This window comes from Paramormyrops kingsleyae, chromosome 4 (genome assembly GCF_048594095.1).
Source record: "Paramormyrops kingsleyae isolate MSU_618 chromosome 4, PKINGS_0.4, whole genome shotgun sequence".
In the NCBI taxonomy this organism is placed as follows: Eukaryota; Metazoa; Chordata; class Actinopteri; order Osteoglossiformes; family Mormyridae; genus Paramormyrops; species Paramormyrops kingsleyae.
The window spans coordinates 30,517,697-30,532,325 of NC_132800.1; the positions used below are offsets into that span (position 1 = coordinate 30,517,697).

General features: G+C 51.6%; 2 protein-coding genes and 1 long non-coding RNA gene across 6 annotated transcripts in view; 2 read left to right on the top strand and 1 right to left on the bottom strand.

Annotated features, from left to right (window-relative positions):
• LOC111833150 (ETS domain-containing transcription factor ERF-like) overlaps nt 1–741 on the top strand; it is a 4,883-nt gene extending 4,142 nt beyond the window's left edge. For 2 of the 3 annotated variants that reach the window (XM_023791112.2, XM_023791113.2), the window contains exons 5-6: nt 112–205; nt 437–741. In XM_023791112.2, coding sequence (XP_023646880.2) covers nt 112–205; nt 437–741 — 399 coding nt within the window. Of the gene's footprint in view, nt 1–57; nt 206–436 lie in introns of those variants that run through there. The other variant, XM_023791115.2, reaches the window with a different exon arrangement.
• The window catches only part of LOC111833152 (uncharacterized), a 33,802-nt gene that overhangs the window by 4,833 nt on the left and 14,340 nt on the right, over nt 1–14,629 (bottom strand). The window contains exon 3 of the long non-coding RNA XR_002835688.2: nt 1–638. This exon is cut by the window's left edge and continues 1,706 nt beyond it. This is a non-coding gene — a long non-coding RNA (uncharacterized lncRNA). The remainder of the gene's footprint in view (nt 639–14,629) is intronic.
• lig1 (ligase I, DNA, ATP-dependent) lies at nt 1,703–10,735 on the top strand. Of its 2 annotated transcripts, none has more exons than XM_072711108.1 (27): nt 1,703–2,185; nt 2,641–2,715; nt 3,418–3,583; nt 3,993–4,161; nt 4,466–4,582; nt 4,714–4,989; nt 5,075–5,180; nt 5,385–5,477; nt 5,555–5,611; nt 5,703–5,761; nt 5,939–6,052; nt 6,177–6,343; nt 6,668–6,744; nt 6,942–7,033; nt 7,152–7,251; nt 7,712–7,797; nt 8,019–8,134; nt 8,248–8,343; nt 8,527–8,637; nt 8,757–8,828; nt 8,910–9,054; nt 9,146–9,228; nt 9,375–9,527; nt 9,769–9,822; nt 9,911–10,054; nt 10,165–10,257; nt 10,412–10,735. In XM_072711108.1, the coding sequence occupies exons 1-27, from the start codon at nt 2,169–2,171 to the stop codon at nt 10,487–10,489; spliced, it is 2,916 nt and encodes a 971-aa protein (XP_072567209.1). In that variant the 5' UTR covers nt 1,703–2,168; the 3' UTR covers nt 10,490–10,735. The 2 variants fall into 2 exon arrangements, with proteins under 2 accessions (XP_072567209.1, XP_072567210.1); XM_072711109.1 differs by having other exon boundaries at nt 4,720–4,989.

Consider the following 14,629-nt stretch of genomic DNA (forward strand, 5'->3'; position numbering starts at 1 on the left):
AACAATGCAACTGCCAAACAATATTTAATTTCTTTTCGTTGTCTTTTCTGTATTTAGTTTGTGCGTCTTAATGGCTCACGCGCTGCCCTCTCTCATCCTTCCCCTCCTTAGCCGGTTCAGAGCGCTGCAGTTCGGTTCCCTCTCTTTCCCTCTGAGGGGGGGGTGTCTCTCTCAGGGTGCGAGAGGCGGGAAATGCCGGACAGAGGTAAGGTCCTCACAGTAAATGGCTCAAACAGATAATATGATCTGCAAATATGCATTTTTAAATAGTCAGTGTTTAACAAGAAATTCGTTTTAATAAACTATTGTATTACTATGTATTATATCAATTTGCATCGAAAACAAGGGTCTACATTTTAGAAAATTGTATTTTGTTCTATATGACGCTATGTTGCATATTTGTGATTAATATTTGGGTTTCTCTTTTGATTGACAGCTCTGCATTCCATTCCTCATCCGTATGTGCTGCCGTACTGTTTGCATAAGCCATTCCCGGGACAGCTGTCGTATCTGTCCATCCCGCCCACTCCAGGAACGAGCCTATCACAGTTCACAGGCTTCCCGTCCGTCAGTGCTGCAATGCACCTTTCGGCGGCTCTTAATGGGTGGCCGGCGTGCACTGCGTGGACCTATAGCGGCTGCAGTGCCGAGAAGGAGGGAGAGAGAGAGAGGGGGATGAGAAAAAAGGAAGCACTGGAAGGAGAAAAGCAGAGAAAGAAGGGAAATCAGGATTTGCTCTAGAAATCTTCAGTTTTTATGCTTGTACATATAATTTAATTGTCACTGTTTACTTGTTATTCCAGCTGTAAAGTTTAATTATATATAATTGTCATTGAAGTAGTACACTTACTGTCCTGTTTATTAAAATGCATTTTATATAAATTACTATATAAATACAAAATAGACTTTTGTGTACATTACTTATAATAGTGTGCTGCATTGTGTATATTAAAATTTTAAATTGCATAAACACTGTTTGGTGTAAAGTTCTGATTCTGGTTCAAAAAGAAGGAGATGGGTCCTCAATCATAATTGGTTAATGAGCCCGCGGTGGTTAATGGCGGTCTGCGCTTACGGCTGCGGGAAAATGCCTCGGGATCAGATCATGTTACCGCAGTGGACGAGAAGAGCAGATTCTATCGCTCCATCGCTGTGGGAAATGAGAGAGGATTCTGCCCGACTACTTGCTAAAAGCAATAAGTGAAGATTCTATCCCTTTACGTCTGGGGGGGACTAAGTGAAATTTATCCTCCTTCTTCTGGGAGGAAATGACTTAAGATTCTATCATACTATTTCTGGGGGGAAAATCTATTAGACTACAGCCAGGAGGAATGAAAGCATTCTGGGTGAAATGAGTGAAGACTCTCACTCTCCCCCGGAGGAGGAGGGCAAAGGAGATAACATTTTACTTCGGGAAGGATAAAGAGTAGGGCTGGCCAATCCGGCGGTGCAATGGTTACAAAAAGTGGTTTAAAAACAAATTTCTCATATACATAAACTACATTATACTGAAAGTCCCAGCTAGTGATAAAAAATAACAGCACCATTTATTTAACCATAAATAAAACATATATCTTTGCACACCCTGTGGCATATTAGAAAACAGCTCACCTTCCTGGTGCACATCCCCCCGAACGGCAGTAGGTGGCAGTATAGTGTAACTTTACGTAACCATTTCGGTTGCGCCATCGATGTTTACGGGTATGGCCGCTGCGCGAGGAAGATTGCTGTAAAACCGGTTTCGCAAATTACAGTTTTTTTTTTATCTTTTCTGCAATTTTATATGACTATATAAAATATATAAACATAAAATATAAAGAATACCCAGAAGACAACACGTGAAAATCAGAATTTAACGCTGTCTATGTCTGTTTTGTAATTTAATGTGCGGAGAATCGTGTGACCTCAAATAAACTAAGATCGGTATAGCTGGCTACGGGGTCAAGCTAAAAGACTGTAACGTAACATTTAAAATATATTTTTAATATCCCGGGGTGCTGCGTCTGCGCATACTGCCCTCTGCGTACTCACGGTGCCGCGCGGCATGTGACGTCACGTTGGCGCTTAATTTTCAGAACGAAGCGCGCGGAAAAGTAGTCGGACCTGCGCTCGGTGTAGTGAGAAAGGAGACATCACGGCGAGATCAAGAAGTACCTTATTCCGACAGCATGCAGCGAAGCATAGCGTAAGTACATGTATTGAATCTACAGCTTAATAAATGTCCTTGTTGCCTTCAGGAAATGTTTAGTGGTGCGAATTTCCTGTGCGTGTTCGGCTGGTAGGCGATCAGCTGAAGCCTGAGCGGTAACGACCTTGTCGTTTGCTGATTATTTTGCAGTCCGTTCATGCGTTACCGATTTAAAGCGTGCAATATAAAGCCACATGTGTTTTCCAGTTGCCTCGGCGCAGCTTTAACCTGAGCTCCTGTCCCTTTTGGTGTGCTGATGGATTGTGCTGTAATGCACGCTTGGTGGCTTTCCTGCGTGCGTATAGCCGCGAAGAGCAGTGACCCTGTGCTGTATCGGTGCGAACCGGCATAACTTCCCGGAGCTTTTGGTTACTTATGGTCAGGGGAGTGGGGAAGAGCAGAACCCCCCGCCCTGCCCCCAGAGAAATGATGCTTTCTCCCTTTTCGCATAGGTCTTTCTTTCAGCCGATGAAAGGGAAGGAGAAGGAGGGGAATAAAAGCGACGGTGTAGCCAAAAATAAGACTGAGTGAGTACGGCTCACCTGTGCCTTGAAGTTATCTGAGGCTTGTAGGCTGTACAGAGGTAGCGATGCTACGAATGCTGACTGACAACGAATGGTCAACAGATGCTTCTGTATTTATAAAGAACTGTACATAGGCAATTGGTACACATGTAAGAACAAATCTGCCTCTTAGTTTTATAATATGTAATGTGTAACGTCTTTTCTGCTGTATATGCAAATTATTGAGGGTTATGTTTTGAACCAGGTTAAAGCGCAAATCTTCCTTTGCTTGTAGCTTTTTATCATTTCTTGAACACTTAAGGCAACACAGATACCTAGTGCTAACTCAGTTACTACTGAAGTACAAATTAAAAATGTAGTCACTACTTAAGGTGGGAGATGTGTCACGATTCATTAACGATGAACAAACGAGATCTGTATCTCACTTGTGTTATTAATTACTTCAGTAATTCACAAAGGTTTACAGAATTAACAGATATAGTAACAAGTATGGTAACTGCTTGGGATAAAACATACATCACGATTCATTAATGATGTACAAATATGAGATCACTTTGTAACTAATAATTTGTGCTTTATTAATACATCAGTAATAGCTTGATACTATATTATTTGTCGCCTTAAGTGTTAACGTTCTTGCCTTATTAATTAAAATATGCCAAACTGCATGTGTTTCTCCATTTGTTGCCTTGCCTGCTCTGCCAGACCAGTCAAGTCACCCCTGAAGACTCAGAACGGAGTGGCAGAATGCGATTCGCCCGTGAAGAAGGTCAGCAAGCGCAGCCGGCGAATCAGAGACAGCGACGAGGAGGGAGAGGCGGGCACTAAGGAGGACGCGATCTCGCCGGCCCCCCTGCCCACCCCCGAAAAGGTGAGTCTGTAGACGTCAGCTGCTGACGTGTGAGATCTGCAGTTGGGATTAATTTGTTTGTGACATGAAGCTGGCCCTTGGCCATTTATATCTATAGCTACTTGCTGAGGACATCATGGGATGGCTGTTTGGCTCAAACACATGTCAATGTTATTTGATCAACTGGATATTTAAGAGGCACTGGGCATGACTGCAGCTTTTGGCTGCGGCCCCATGCGGGGCCCCTTGTATCCGGGAAATGCACATCCGACCCCATGTGCCAAGTCCGCCGTTAATCATCCCTGCCAGTCAAAAACGCAGATTCAGCCCCTCGATACATCCTTCGGTGACCCTTCTATAGTTTCGTCAGCCCTTGCTTTCTGTCCTTGGTTTATGACACACCTGCGCTTTTTTTCCCCCCGACCTCCAGGGGGCAGTAGTCAAGGCAGCTTCCACGGTCTCCTCGCCGGCTGCTGCAGATACTCCATCTACACCGAGTGCCCCAGCTTCCGCAGCTGCGGCAGTCACCCCGGCCTCCTCCATTTCTCCAGGAACTCCCTCCTCCATTTCTCCCTCTGGGATCCTCAAACGGAAGACCGGTCAGAATCGCTCTGTCACCCTGCCTCGTTCACGGACTTATCCCTGTCTCACGGCTCTCTGCAGATCCTGAGCTTCTTTAGATGTCTCTGTGCAGCGTCACTTTGGGCCCCCTTGGAGTCATGTGATGTGACACTAAAACTTCATTTCTTATTTCCAGGAGGTGCTTTTAGTGTTAGAACCAGAATTTCTTTGGTATCTTCTGTTTGAAATTGGCAAAATGTTACATTGTCAAAGCAAAGTGCCCTTTAACTGTTTAGCCAGATAATTATTCAATCGGCCGACTTAATTACTGTCCTTCTTTAGCGAGGAAGCAGTTTCCTAAGCGGAAGCTGGCGACTGATGTTTTCGGTGAGGAGGACCATGGTCCAGATGAACAGGAGGTGAAGAGGTCGCGCACAGAGGGACCCCCAGGCACTGGAGGTGAGAAAGCTGACATTTGGGGGGGGGGCTCCTCTTCTTGAGTGTTTTTCCTTTAGTTTCCATTCTAATTTTCTCCTCCTTTCCTCCCTCCTTCTCTCTGTCTGGGTGCCATGTTTCACCGTTTTAAAAAGAACCAGAAGAGATGGAAGTTGATAATAAGACTACAGAAGAAAGCAAGGAGCCGGAAGGAGAGAGGGTCACTGTGAAGGAGGAGGAGGAGGAGGAAGGGGAGCCGGAAGGAGAGAGGGCCACTGTGAAGGGGGAGGATGCGGAGGCCAAGGGAGAAAAGGAGCTGGGGGCGAGGAGTCCGGAGCAGGTGAAGGCCACAGAGAGGTCGGAGAAGCAGGAGGCGAAGGAGGGAGGCAAGACGCCGTCGGCCAAGAAGGCGACTATCAGCAGCTTCTTCAGTGAGTGGCCGCTGCCGCCAGACAGCCGCTGCGGAGCTAAACCACCGCTAATGATGATGTAATATCTGAACCCCGTCATCCCCAGCGCCCAGGAAGGCAGCGGCGAAGCTGCAGAAGGCCGAGGATGCTGGGAAGGAACGGTCAGACAAGCAGATGGGCGCGGCCGAGCCGGCAACAGGAGGGGGCGAGAGGTAGAGGAGGACGGCCTGTATCTGGGGTGCGGGGTCACCCGGCCCTCGGGGATGCGGCCTGCGTCTGGGGTGCGGGGTCACCCGGCCCTCGGGGATGCGGCCTGCGTCTGGGGTGCGGGGTCACCCGGCCCTCGGGGATGCGGCCTGCGTCTGGGGTGCAGGGTCACCGGGCCTGCATCATCTTTAATTCCCCTTCTTCCACAGTGAGGAGGCCAAGCCTCTCAGCCAGACCGACTACAACCCGTCCAGGACCGGCTATCACCCCGTGCAGCATGCCTGCTGGAGCCGGGGTCAGAGGTCAGCCCCGCCCCCCGCCGCCGCCTCTCCCGGGCTCCCTGTCAGCGGGTCTCCAAAGATGGCTTCCTCTCTTTCAGGGTGCCGTACCTGGCCGTGGCCCGTACCTTTGAGAAGATAGAGGAGGAACAGGGCAGGTATGACTGTCAGGTGGCTCGCTGGGTGAGATGCTGCCTCGCGTTTGCGGAGAACCTTAATATTCATGCCGTCTCCGCACTCCTGTCCCAGGCTGAGGAACATCGAGACCCTGTCAAACCTCCTCCGCTCTGTGCTGGTTCTCTCTCCAGGTGATTTCGCTCTCTATCTGGTGTGTGTGTGTGTGTGTGTGTGTGTGTGTGTGTGTGTGTGTGTGTGTGTGTGTGTGTGTGTGTGTGAGGCAGAGAGACCGTGAGAGTCCGCTTGGTACGTGTCTGCTCTGAGGCTGCGGCCCTAACAATGCTGATGTAGTAACTCTGTTTGTCCAGACGACCTGCTCTGCTGCATCTACCTCTGTCTCAACCAGCTGGGCCCTGCCTACCTGGGGATGGAGCTGGGAGTCGGGGAGACGGTCCTGATGAAGGCTGTTGCCCAGGCAACCGGTAAAGGGATGCTCTGATCAGAGCCCGGCAGTGTTTAAACTTTTTTTCTTCTTCTTCTTAATCCCCCTCCTTCTTCCCCCGTAGCATTGGGTTTTAATTTCTGCCATCTGCTGCTTGTTGCCAGGGCGACAGTTGGACAAAATCAAGGCAGAGGCGCAGGAGAAAGGGGACCTGGGATTGGTGGCGGAGAGCTCCCGGAGCAACCAGAGAATGATGTTTGCCCCGGCCAATCTGACAGCGGCGGGCGTGTTCAGCCGGCTCAAGGACATCGCCAAGATGAGCGGCAACTCCGTGAGTGTCGAATTAATATGGGGACGGTGTCCCGGCCCCGCTAATGGAGACGGTGAGCACGGGTCTCTGGCCTGTACCGCAGTAACGGGGGCGTCTGTCAGAGCAGTGCTGTCGTGGTCTACATCAAGATCAGGCGTCGAATGAAGACGTAGCTTTGAGGCTAAAGCAGCATCTAGTGCAGCTTCCACGCTAGACTGACTTTGCGTGAATTGCGAAACACGTCTGAATTAGTTTAATCGCTTAGGTGTAAAATTACTTTTTGTTTATACTGAGACTGCCCCCCCCCCCCCCCACATTCAGTGCCGTGTCTCTTTTTCCCAACAGTCTATGAATAAGAAGACTGAGATAATCAAAGGTCTGTTTGTGGCTTGTAGGCACTCTGAGGCAAGATACATTGTGAGGTCAGTAACCTTCACCTGTGACTGGTTTCTGCGTCTGCATAAGCCGTTTCACATTAAAAGCCGCTCCTTTTAATAGTTTCTTGATCTCGTCAAAGTGAAAGTTCATGGTGGCGCGTTCACCAGCCTGATAGGGTTGTGGTGGTGATTTGATTGGGTGACGCGGGTCACGTGACGCACGGTTGGCTTGTGATTGGCAGGTCTTTGGCGGGAAAGCTGCGGATCGGGCTGGCGGAGCAGAGCGTGCTGGCGGCTCTGGCCCAAGCCGTGTGTCTGACTCCTCCGGGCCAAGGTCAGTCGGGGTCCTCGTGCCCGGGTCGCGCGCGGCGGGTTGTGTACTGCGGCGGGGCACCAAAGGCCGCCTCTCTGGTCTCGCTGTCCTGCTGTAACAGCCCCCCTGTCCCCCGCAGAATTCCCACCCCCGATAGTCGATGCCGGGAAGGCGATGACTCCCGAGAACAGACGGGCCTGGATTGAAGAGAAGGCTCTTATCGTCAAGCAGACGTACTGGTGAGGGGTGATGAGATGCAGATTAAACCAGCATTCATTACAATACTGATTAATTGGTATCATATTTATTAGTGCAGATCAATTATGGGGAAAGTGACGAAAGTCAGGTTAGAGAATCACTGGGGCCAGGCCGCCTGTACAGGGCATTATGGCATTTTATTATTAGTTGTGGAGTTTTTATCTTTTCGGATCGTTAATTTAATACACCTTTATGCTCTCGTTGCTGGCATGGTTTTAAGTCGACGTAACGACATTAGTGCAGAAATTACATCATTTATTCCTGTTTCCGGCGCTTTTATCCGAAGCGGGTTGCGACTTTGTGTGCTTGCCGAGAGTCGAACCCGTGACCCGAGTGTCAGCGCAGCTCTCTACTGGTGGAGCTGTAAGTTTGACGTCTCAGCTGACCTACTTTCGCAAGAGAGGATTTAAGTTTGTTGTGTGTCGCTGCTGTCGCTGTCAGTGAGATGCCCAACTATGACGCCATCATCCCAGTGCTGCTGAAGGAGGGGATTGACGAGCTGCCCAAACACTGCAAGCTCACGCCAGGTAGGTCTGTCTGTCTGTCTGTCTGTCTGTCTGTCTGTCTGTCTGTCTGTCTGTCTGTGTGTCTGTGTGTGTGTGTGTGTGTGTGTGTGTGTGTGTGTCACAGCGAGAGAGATAAAGAGTCTGTCTTGAGTTTGATGGTTGGGTGAAGAAAACACAAACTTTTCTCTCTCTCTCACCATCTCTCCCCCCGCCGCCCCCCCCCCCCCATCTCTCTGTCTCAGGAGTTCCTCTAAGGCCCATGTTGGCCCACCCAACAAAGGGCGTGTCAGAGGTGATGAAGAAATTCGACGAGGCCGCCTTCACGTGCGAATACAAGTACGACGGGGAGAGAGCGCAGGTGCGTCTGGCCGGCCGCGCCCCAACACGGCGCCCTCCTGTGGTCAGGGGCCTCCAGGGGGCATCTGCCGCGCTTACTGATCCGTCAGCGTCCCGTTCCATGTCGCCTGGCAGATCCACATCCTGGAGAACGGGGAGGTCCACGTCTTCAGCCGTAACCAAGAGGACAACACCAGCAAATATCCGGACATCATCGCCCGAGTGCCCCAGGTGAGGAGCCGCCTCGCTGCGCCGCTGCTGCAATCAGTTCGCATCTAGTATTTAGGCTTCTGAAGATACTGTAATGCCGAGTCCAGAGGGACCCCTAGTGGTGGGAGGGCAGTAATGCACAACTCGTTTGTGGTCTTTCACGTGGACGCGAGCTGCTCCGTTTGACTGGGGTGCCCCTCACAGGTGAAGAAGGCCTCAGTGAAGTCCTGCATCCTGGACTCCGAGGCAGTGGCCTGGGACAGGGAAAAAAAACAGATCCAGCCCTTCCAGGTTCTCACCACTCGGAAGAGAAAGGTACTGTGTGTGTGTGTGTGTGTGTGTGTGTGTGTGTGTGTGTGTGTGTGTGTGTGTGTGTGTGTGTGTGTACACGCATGTCAGTCGCACATGTAACCACATGTAACTGTCTCTCTCAGGACGTGGACGCTTCAGAGATTAAAGTGCAGGTCTGCGTTTACGCCTTCGACCTGCTCTACCTAAACGGGGAGGTAAGGACGGTGTCGGCCGCGACCTGATTGGCGCGTCGGCGGATTCGATTGGATTTCTGACTTCCCGCCTCTCCGCCGCAGTCCCTGGTCAGGCAGCCTCTATCGAGGCGGCGGGCCCTGCTGAAGGAGAGCTTCGAGGAGCGTGAAGGAGAGTTTGTGTTCGCCCGCGCACTCGACTGCGACAACACGGACGCCATCGCGGAGTTCCTCGAGCTGTCCGTGCGAGGTGGGAGACGGCGGCCGTGAGGCCGGGGGGGCACCCGCCCCTCGTACGCGGTCCCGACACGCTCTGAGCACGCTCTCTCCGCCTCACACAGATTCGTGCGAGGGCCTCATGGTGAAGACCCTGGAGAAAGACGCCACCTATGAAATAGCCAAGCGCTCGCACAACTGGCTGAAGGTGCCTCTTCCGGCTTAGCAGTAAAGCCCATTTTTGCCGTGGATTAGCTCACGCCCTTGGGGTTCGAGCAGAAGGCTGGTTTAAGCGGCGGCATGCTTGTTCCTGCGACGCCGCAGTGACTGTAATGTCCCGCCCTTGTCTGACAGCTGAAGAAGGACTACCTGGACGGCGTGGGGGACACGGTGGATCTTTGCGTCATCGGTGCCTACGTCGGGAAAGGCAAGCGGGCCGGTTCCTACGGAGGCTTCCTGCTCGCCTGCTACGACGAGGACAACGAGGAGTTCCAGTCTGTGTGCAAGGTGGGCCCCCGGTCTCCTCCCCCCGCGGCCCATTCTCTCCCCCCTCCTCATCCATACAGCCTCGGGCCAGGAGCAGTCTCGCTGCCGGCGGCCTGGCCGGTCTCTGTAATCGGCTCTCGCTCGCGTGGCAGTTCGCCCTTTGGCCAAATCATATTACTATTATTCTCTTTCTTCCCTGCTTCTTAGCCGCCGTTTGCCTTCTAAGAAGTAACTTTCAAAATGAATCATTTTTCACTCTCAGATTGGAACGGGCTTTAAAGATGAGGACCTCCAGCAGCATTTCAACTTTCTTAAGGTATGGAGATGAAATCGGCGCTCAAATAAGACAGATTGTTCAAAGGTACGGCACAGAACTCACCCCCCCCCCACCATCCCCCATCCAGGAACACGTTCTTCCAAAGCCCAGGCCATACTACCGCGTCGACCAATCAGCAGAGCCCGACCTGTGGCTGGATGCGGTGCAGGTGTGGGAAGTGAAGTGTGCGGACCTGTCGCTGTCTCCCGTCCACAAGGCTGCCATGGGATTGGTCAGTTTGACGCCGGGGGCTGGTCCTGGCGGCCGCACGCGTCTCGGCGATCTGTGCGGTTCTTAGGGAAAGAGCCGACATGTGACGTGCTTGTGGTCCGTCTGCGGCAGGTGGATCCAGACAAGGGGATCTCCCTGCGCTTTCCTCGCTTCCTCAGAATCCGGGATGATAAAAAGCCAGAAGATTCCACCACCGGAGCGCAGGTAAATTGGGGGGGGGGGGGGGGAGTGATTTGCACGTACAGCACTGTGTGGCAAAGCTGCCTGGCCAGTTAAGGACTGAGAATATGAGGCCCCCCTGAATGCCAATCAGAATGTTCTAGAAAGGGCTCTCGCTTTTCTTTTCCCATCTTTTTAGATCGCTGACTTGTACAAGAAACAGCAGCAGATCCAGAACCAGGGATCCGACAGGGCTGAGCCCGAGGACTACTACTGACCCGGCCAGCGTGATGGTCCCTGTGGCATTTGGGGTCCGGCGCGTGCCCCTGGGGGGGGGGGAGTCTGTGTTGGAGCAGGAAGTGACTCCTGCAGGATGTCTGTGTGTGTGTCTGTGTGTGTGTGTCTGTCTGTGTGTGTGTGTGGGGAATGTGTGGTAGGAAAAGCTTCATATGAGACCAAAAGCCCTGTAAATATCTATTTTTTTTCCAATGTTAAAATAAGTTGAATAAATCTTTGAGAAGTAGGTTTGGATTGTGTGTTTAAACAGTGTCCTGCATCTCTGCAGCACACCCATGCGGCACACGGATACACCAGAGCACTCCTCGTGAATAGTCACACTTCCTGGCCGTGTCCTGCATCTCTGCAGCACACCCATGCGGCACACGGATACACCAGAGCACTCCTCGTGAATAGTCACACTTCCTGGCCGTGTCCTGCATCTCTGCAGCACACCCATGCGGCACACGGATACACCAGAGCACTCCTCGTGAATAGTCACACTTCCTGGCCGTGTCCTGCATCTCTGCAGCACACCCATGCGGCACACGGATACACCAGAGCACTCCTCGTGAATAGTCACACTTCCTGGCCGTGTCCTGCATCTCTGCAGCACACCCATGTGGCACACGGATACACCAGAGCACTCCTCGTGAATAGTCACACTTCCTGGCTGTGTCCTGCATCTCTGCAGCACAGTAATACCAGTCAAAAAAATCTGTGCACATTTGCATGTCACTCACTTAATATTTACTAAAAAATACTTACTAACACACAGTATGTTCACCGTCTGAGTACCTTTAACAGCAAGAAAATGTCATTTCATTAATTCATCAAAGTAACCTCCTCTGGCAGTTATAACAGCAGAGAAAATGTGAGGCATCCTTTCTACACGGGACATTACATACTGCTCTGTTTCATGGGATGAAATGGTTAACTAGTGCGTTTAAAGTTAAAGGACAGCCTAGAATCTGACTCTGCCATCACCACACCAGTTAATAGGATGTCAGACACGCACTGTTACTCTTTCCATGTTATAAAGGGAACTTGTTTTATTTGACATATTTTCATTTATAGTTGACTCAACTTTCCAATGCGTCACAAGAATAAAGAATCTGCAGTTTATGAAATAAATGGTAAAATAATAAATGGTAAAAACCTGTGGTGTACACAGTGTCGACTGGCAGTGTTCACCCGAGCACCCCCCAAGAACAGTCACGCCTCCCGCCTGGGCCTGGGCGGTGGTACAAGCACAGGGTGAGTGTACAGGCCACGCTGAGCGCCCCCCCCAGCCACATCTCAGATGTTTTGCTGTAGTGGGAGGCCGGAATACGTGTGCACGTGTTGCTGGGGGGCATTCAGTCACCACATACCCTCTCTGACACGTGTGCTCCCATTCTGAGCGGTTGGTGTGTGAAGTACGTGGGCTTTGTGCTGAGAGGATTGTTTTCCTGCGGTTGGGGGGGGGGGGAGGTGGGGAGAGGTCAGCAGAATAGCGCTTTTGTGACTTTTGCGCCTGTTTGGGAAGCTGTAGATGGAAAATATTATGGTCCTGCCGTCTTCCCCTTTTGCTCTCCTTTTTCCCGCATTTCCTCATCTTTCCGGATTGTATTTTCCCACCACGTCATTAATCAGATCTAGAGATGAATCGACTCCATTGATTTTAATAAAAAATGAGAGGAAACTTCAGCTCATCTGAATAGTTTGGACTCTTGGTCATGGGAGAGTGTGATGCTTTTGAAGGCTGGCAGACGGCGAAGCTGGAGCAGCTCAGTTTGCAGCTTGGTTTGCCGGTTGATCTCTCCTGCATTACACACGGAAGCCCGTTTTTTGTGGGGTGTGCATTCCGTGCCGAGGGGAGTCCGTCTCGGGTCTTGCACCCACAACAGAGTGGCTGAGCAGTTGGACTGTCCTCCGCTCCATCTCAGCATACCTGTGTATCTGTCCCATGCGTCTATGGGGTCCGGGACTTTATCGGGCCAATCGACTCAGAACCGCAGGCAGATATTTGGGCTGATGGACGCCTCTCGCCGGTGTTCCCCCGCCCCCGCCCCTCCACCCTGTGAACAATGGCCCCCTCTCAGGCTGCAACAATGTGTTTGTTTTTCTTCCTGCGCATCTCCCGCCTCCATCTCTTCATCCCTGCTTTGGAGCGTTCTGTGACATCTCTGCCATGCCAGGGAGAGAGAGGGAGGGAGGGAGAGAGAGGCAGGGGCGAGAGAGACAGCGCTCCCCTTTGTCCCGGTGCAAACCCACGGCATGGCCATTGTGCTCACTATTGACTGAGCACTTGAATACCAAGCAGCTTTTACCGAGGCTCTTTGGCCTGCGATACGTGTGCATCACCATCCGCACACCGATGATTGATTCCCTATTCAACAGCAGCATAACTTGATCACGGTAATTTTCAAAGAGATATCAGAAAGCATCACAATGACTCATTAGTCTTTTAGCTTACAGGAAGTGAGGTCGGTCATTAACTTCCTGTATTAACGTGATTAGGCCCCGTTTTCACATTGATTTACTGAAAATTACGAGTCTCTTTTTTGATTTGCAGGTTTATTTTATGCTTGCAGCTCCAGCCCGCGAGTCCCCTACACGCTCAGCTTTATTTCGCTCCGCTAGACGCCACGGATTTGCTAAATTGTTTGGTTATCTTGCTGCCTGGCCGCACCGAGTCCGATGCTCAGCCTATTCACGGCGCCCCTGCGTTTGTTCTTTTCTGGAAATAAATGAGAAAGTTTCCAACCTTTTTCTCTTCTCCAACATTCCCTACATATGTGTCCAGACAAAACTGCTGTCTCCTGGGTCCTATAATGAGAGAATACTCAGCGTGAAAGGCGACACGTTTATCTTTGGCTTGGGGTAAATTGGGCAGGTTGCACCTTGCTATTTGGACATCACAGAAGGAAAATAAAAGAGACGGTGTTGGGGGGGGGGGTGCAGTGAATGTATTACTTTTATGTATTTGGATAAGACCCTGGTTGAGTTACTCCCCAGAGATCATTCTGGAAAACCTCCGCAAAGGAAAGGCCAGTTTAAAACGCCGCCACTCCGCTTCTCACAGCTCCCGCTGGCCCCTCTCTCTGCGCGGCCGGCCGCTCTGCCGCTCTGCCGCCGGGGGTCAGGCGGATGTCCCCCAGGTGAGCTGGAGAATTTCGATTCTGGCCGAGTTCAGCCTCTTTATCAGCCCAGGTGCAGGCTGTCTGCTGCACACTGACAAGGGCACCAACATGCAGACATGAATCCGCAACGGCTGCGTGTGTCTGCCTCTGTCCTCTTGTGTTTTTCATTTCGCCTCTATAATTCTAATCAGGGGCATTGCTGGGTGGCTCTTTACCCCCCCCCCCCCCTCGCCAAGAAAATGTACACTAAAGAGCTTAAATGGTGTTCCCATTCATTTTCATTAAATTATTAATGCAGCAGTCTTGGCACCCTTGTTCATGAATCTCCAGTGATGTTCCTGGGATGCTGGGCTCCTTGAAACTTCTTGTAATTGACTTAACGAGGGGGGGGGGGGCATCATAATTGGCCCGTTAAGGCTGGTCACAGGTGTCAGTCGGTGCTGGTCCCCCGGGGGCCATCGGCCGCTGGTGTCCCTGCCAAGGTATGCCGTAATGCTGGGCTGCATCACGGTCGGCCTTCCATCAACCTACCTATTTATAGCCCCCCCCCCCCCCCGTCCCTCATCCTTCTCTCCGGCTGCAGGAATGAAGGGAGTGGGAGCGTGGCAGAGGGAGGGGCGAGAAAGGGCGCCATTGTCTCCGTGTCAGAAAGCAGGAGGGGTTGGGGGGGCCGGATGAAAGGCCCATTGACAGGGCGAGAGGGACAGAGACGCATCAGGCGTCCCCCAGTCCCCCTCTCTCCATTGTTTGCGGAGAGACATCGGCAAGCGACAGGAATCCGGAGCGAGGGAGGAGAAGGAGAGAGGGAGGGAGGGAGAGAGGGGAAGGAAGAGATGGGCCCATTGTTTTGGCCCTCGGCTCATGCCGGGGAAAGAGCGAGCTGAGGACAAATGGGACGACTGTGGCTGGGGACGCGGGGGGCGGGGTGACCCCGCTCCAAGATTCAACTTTTACATTCCTGTAACACCCCCCACACTGCAGCCAAACTGTAATATTTACATAACACTGGGTATATT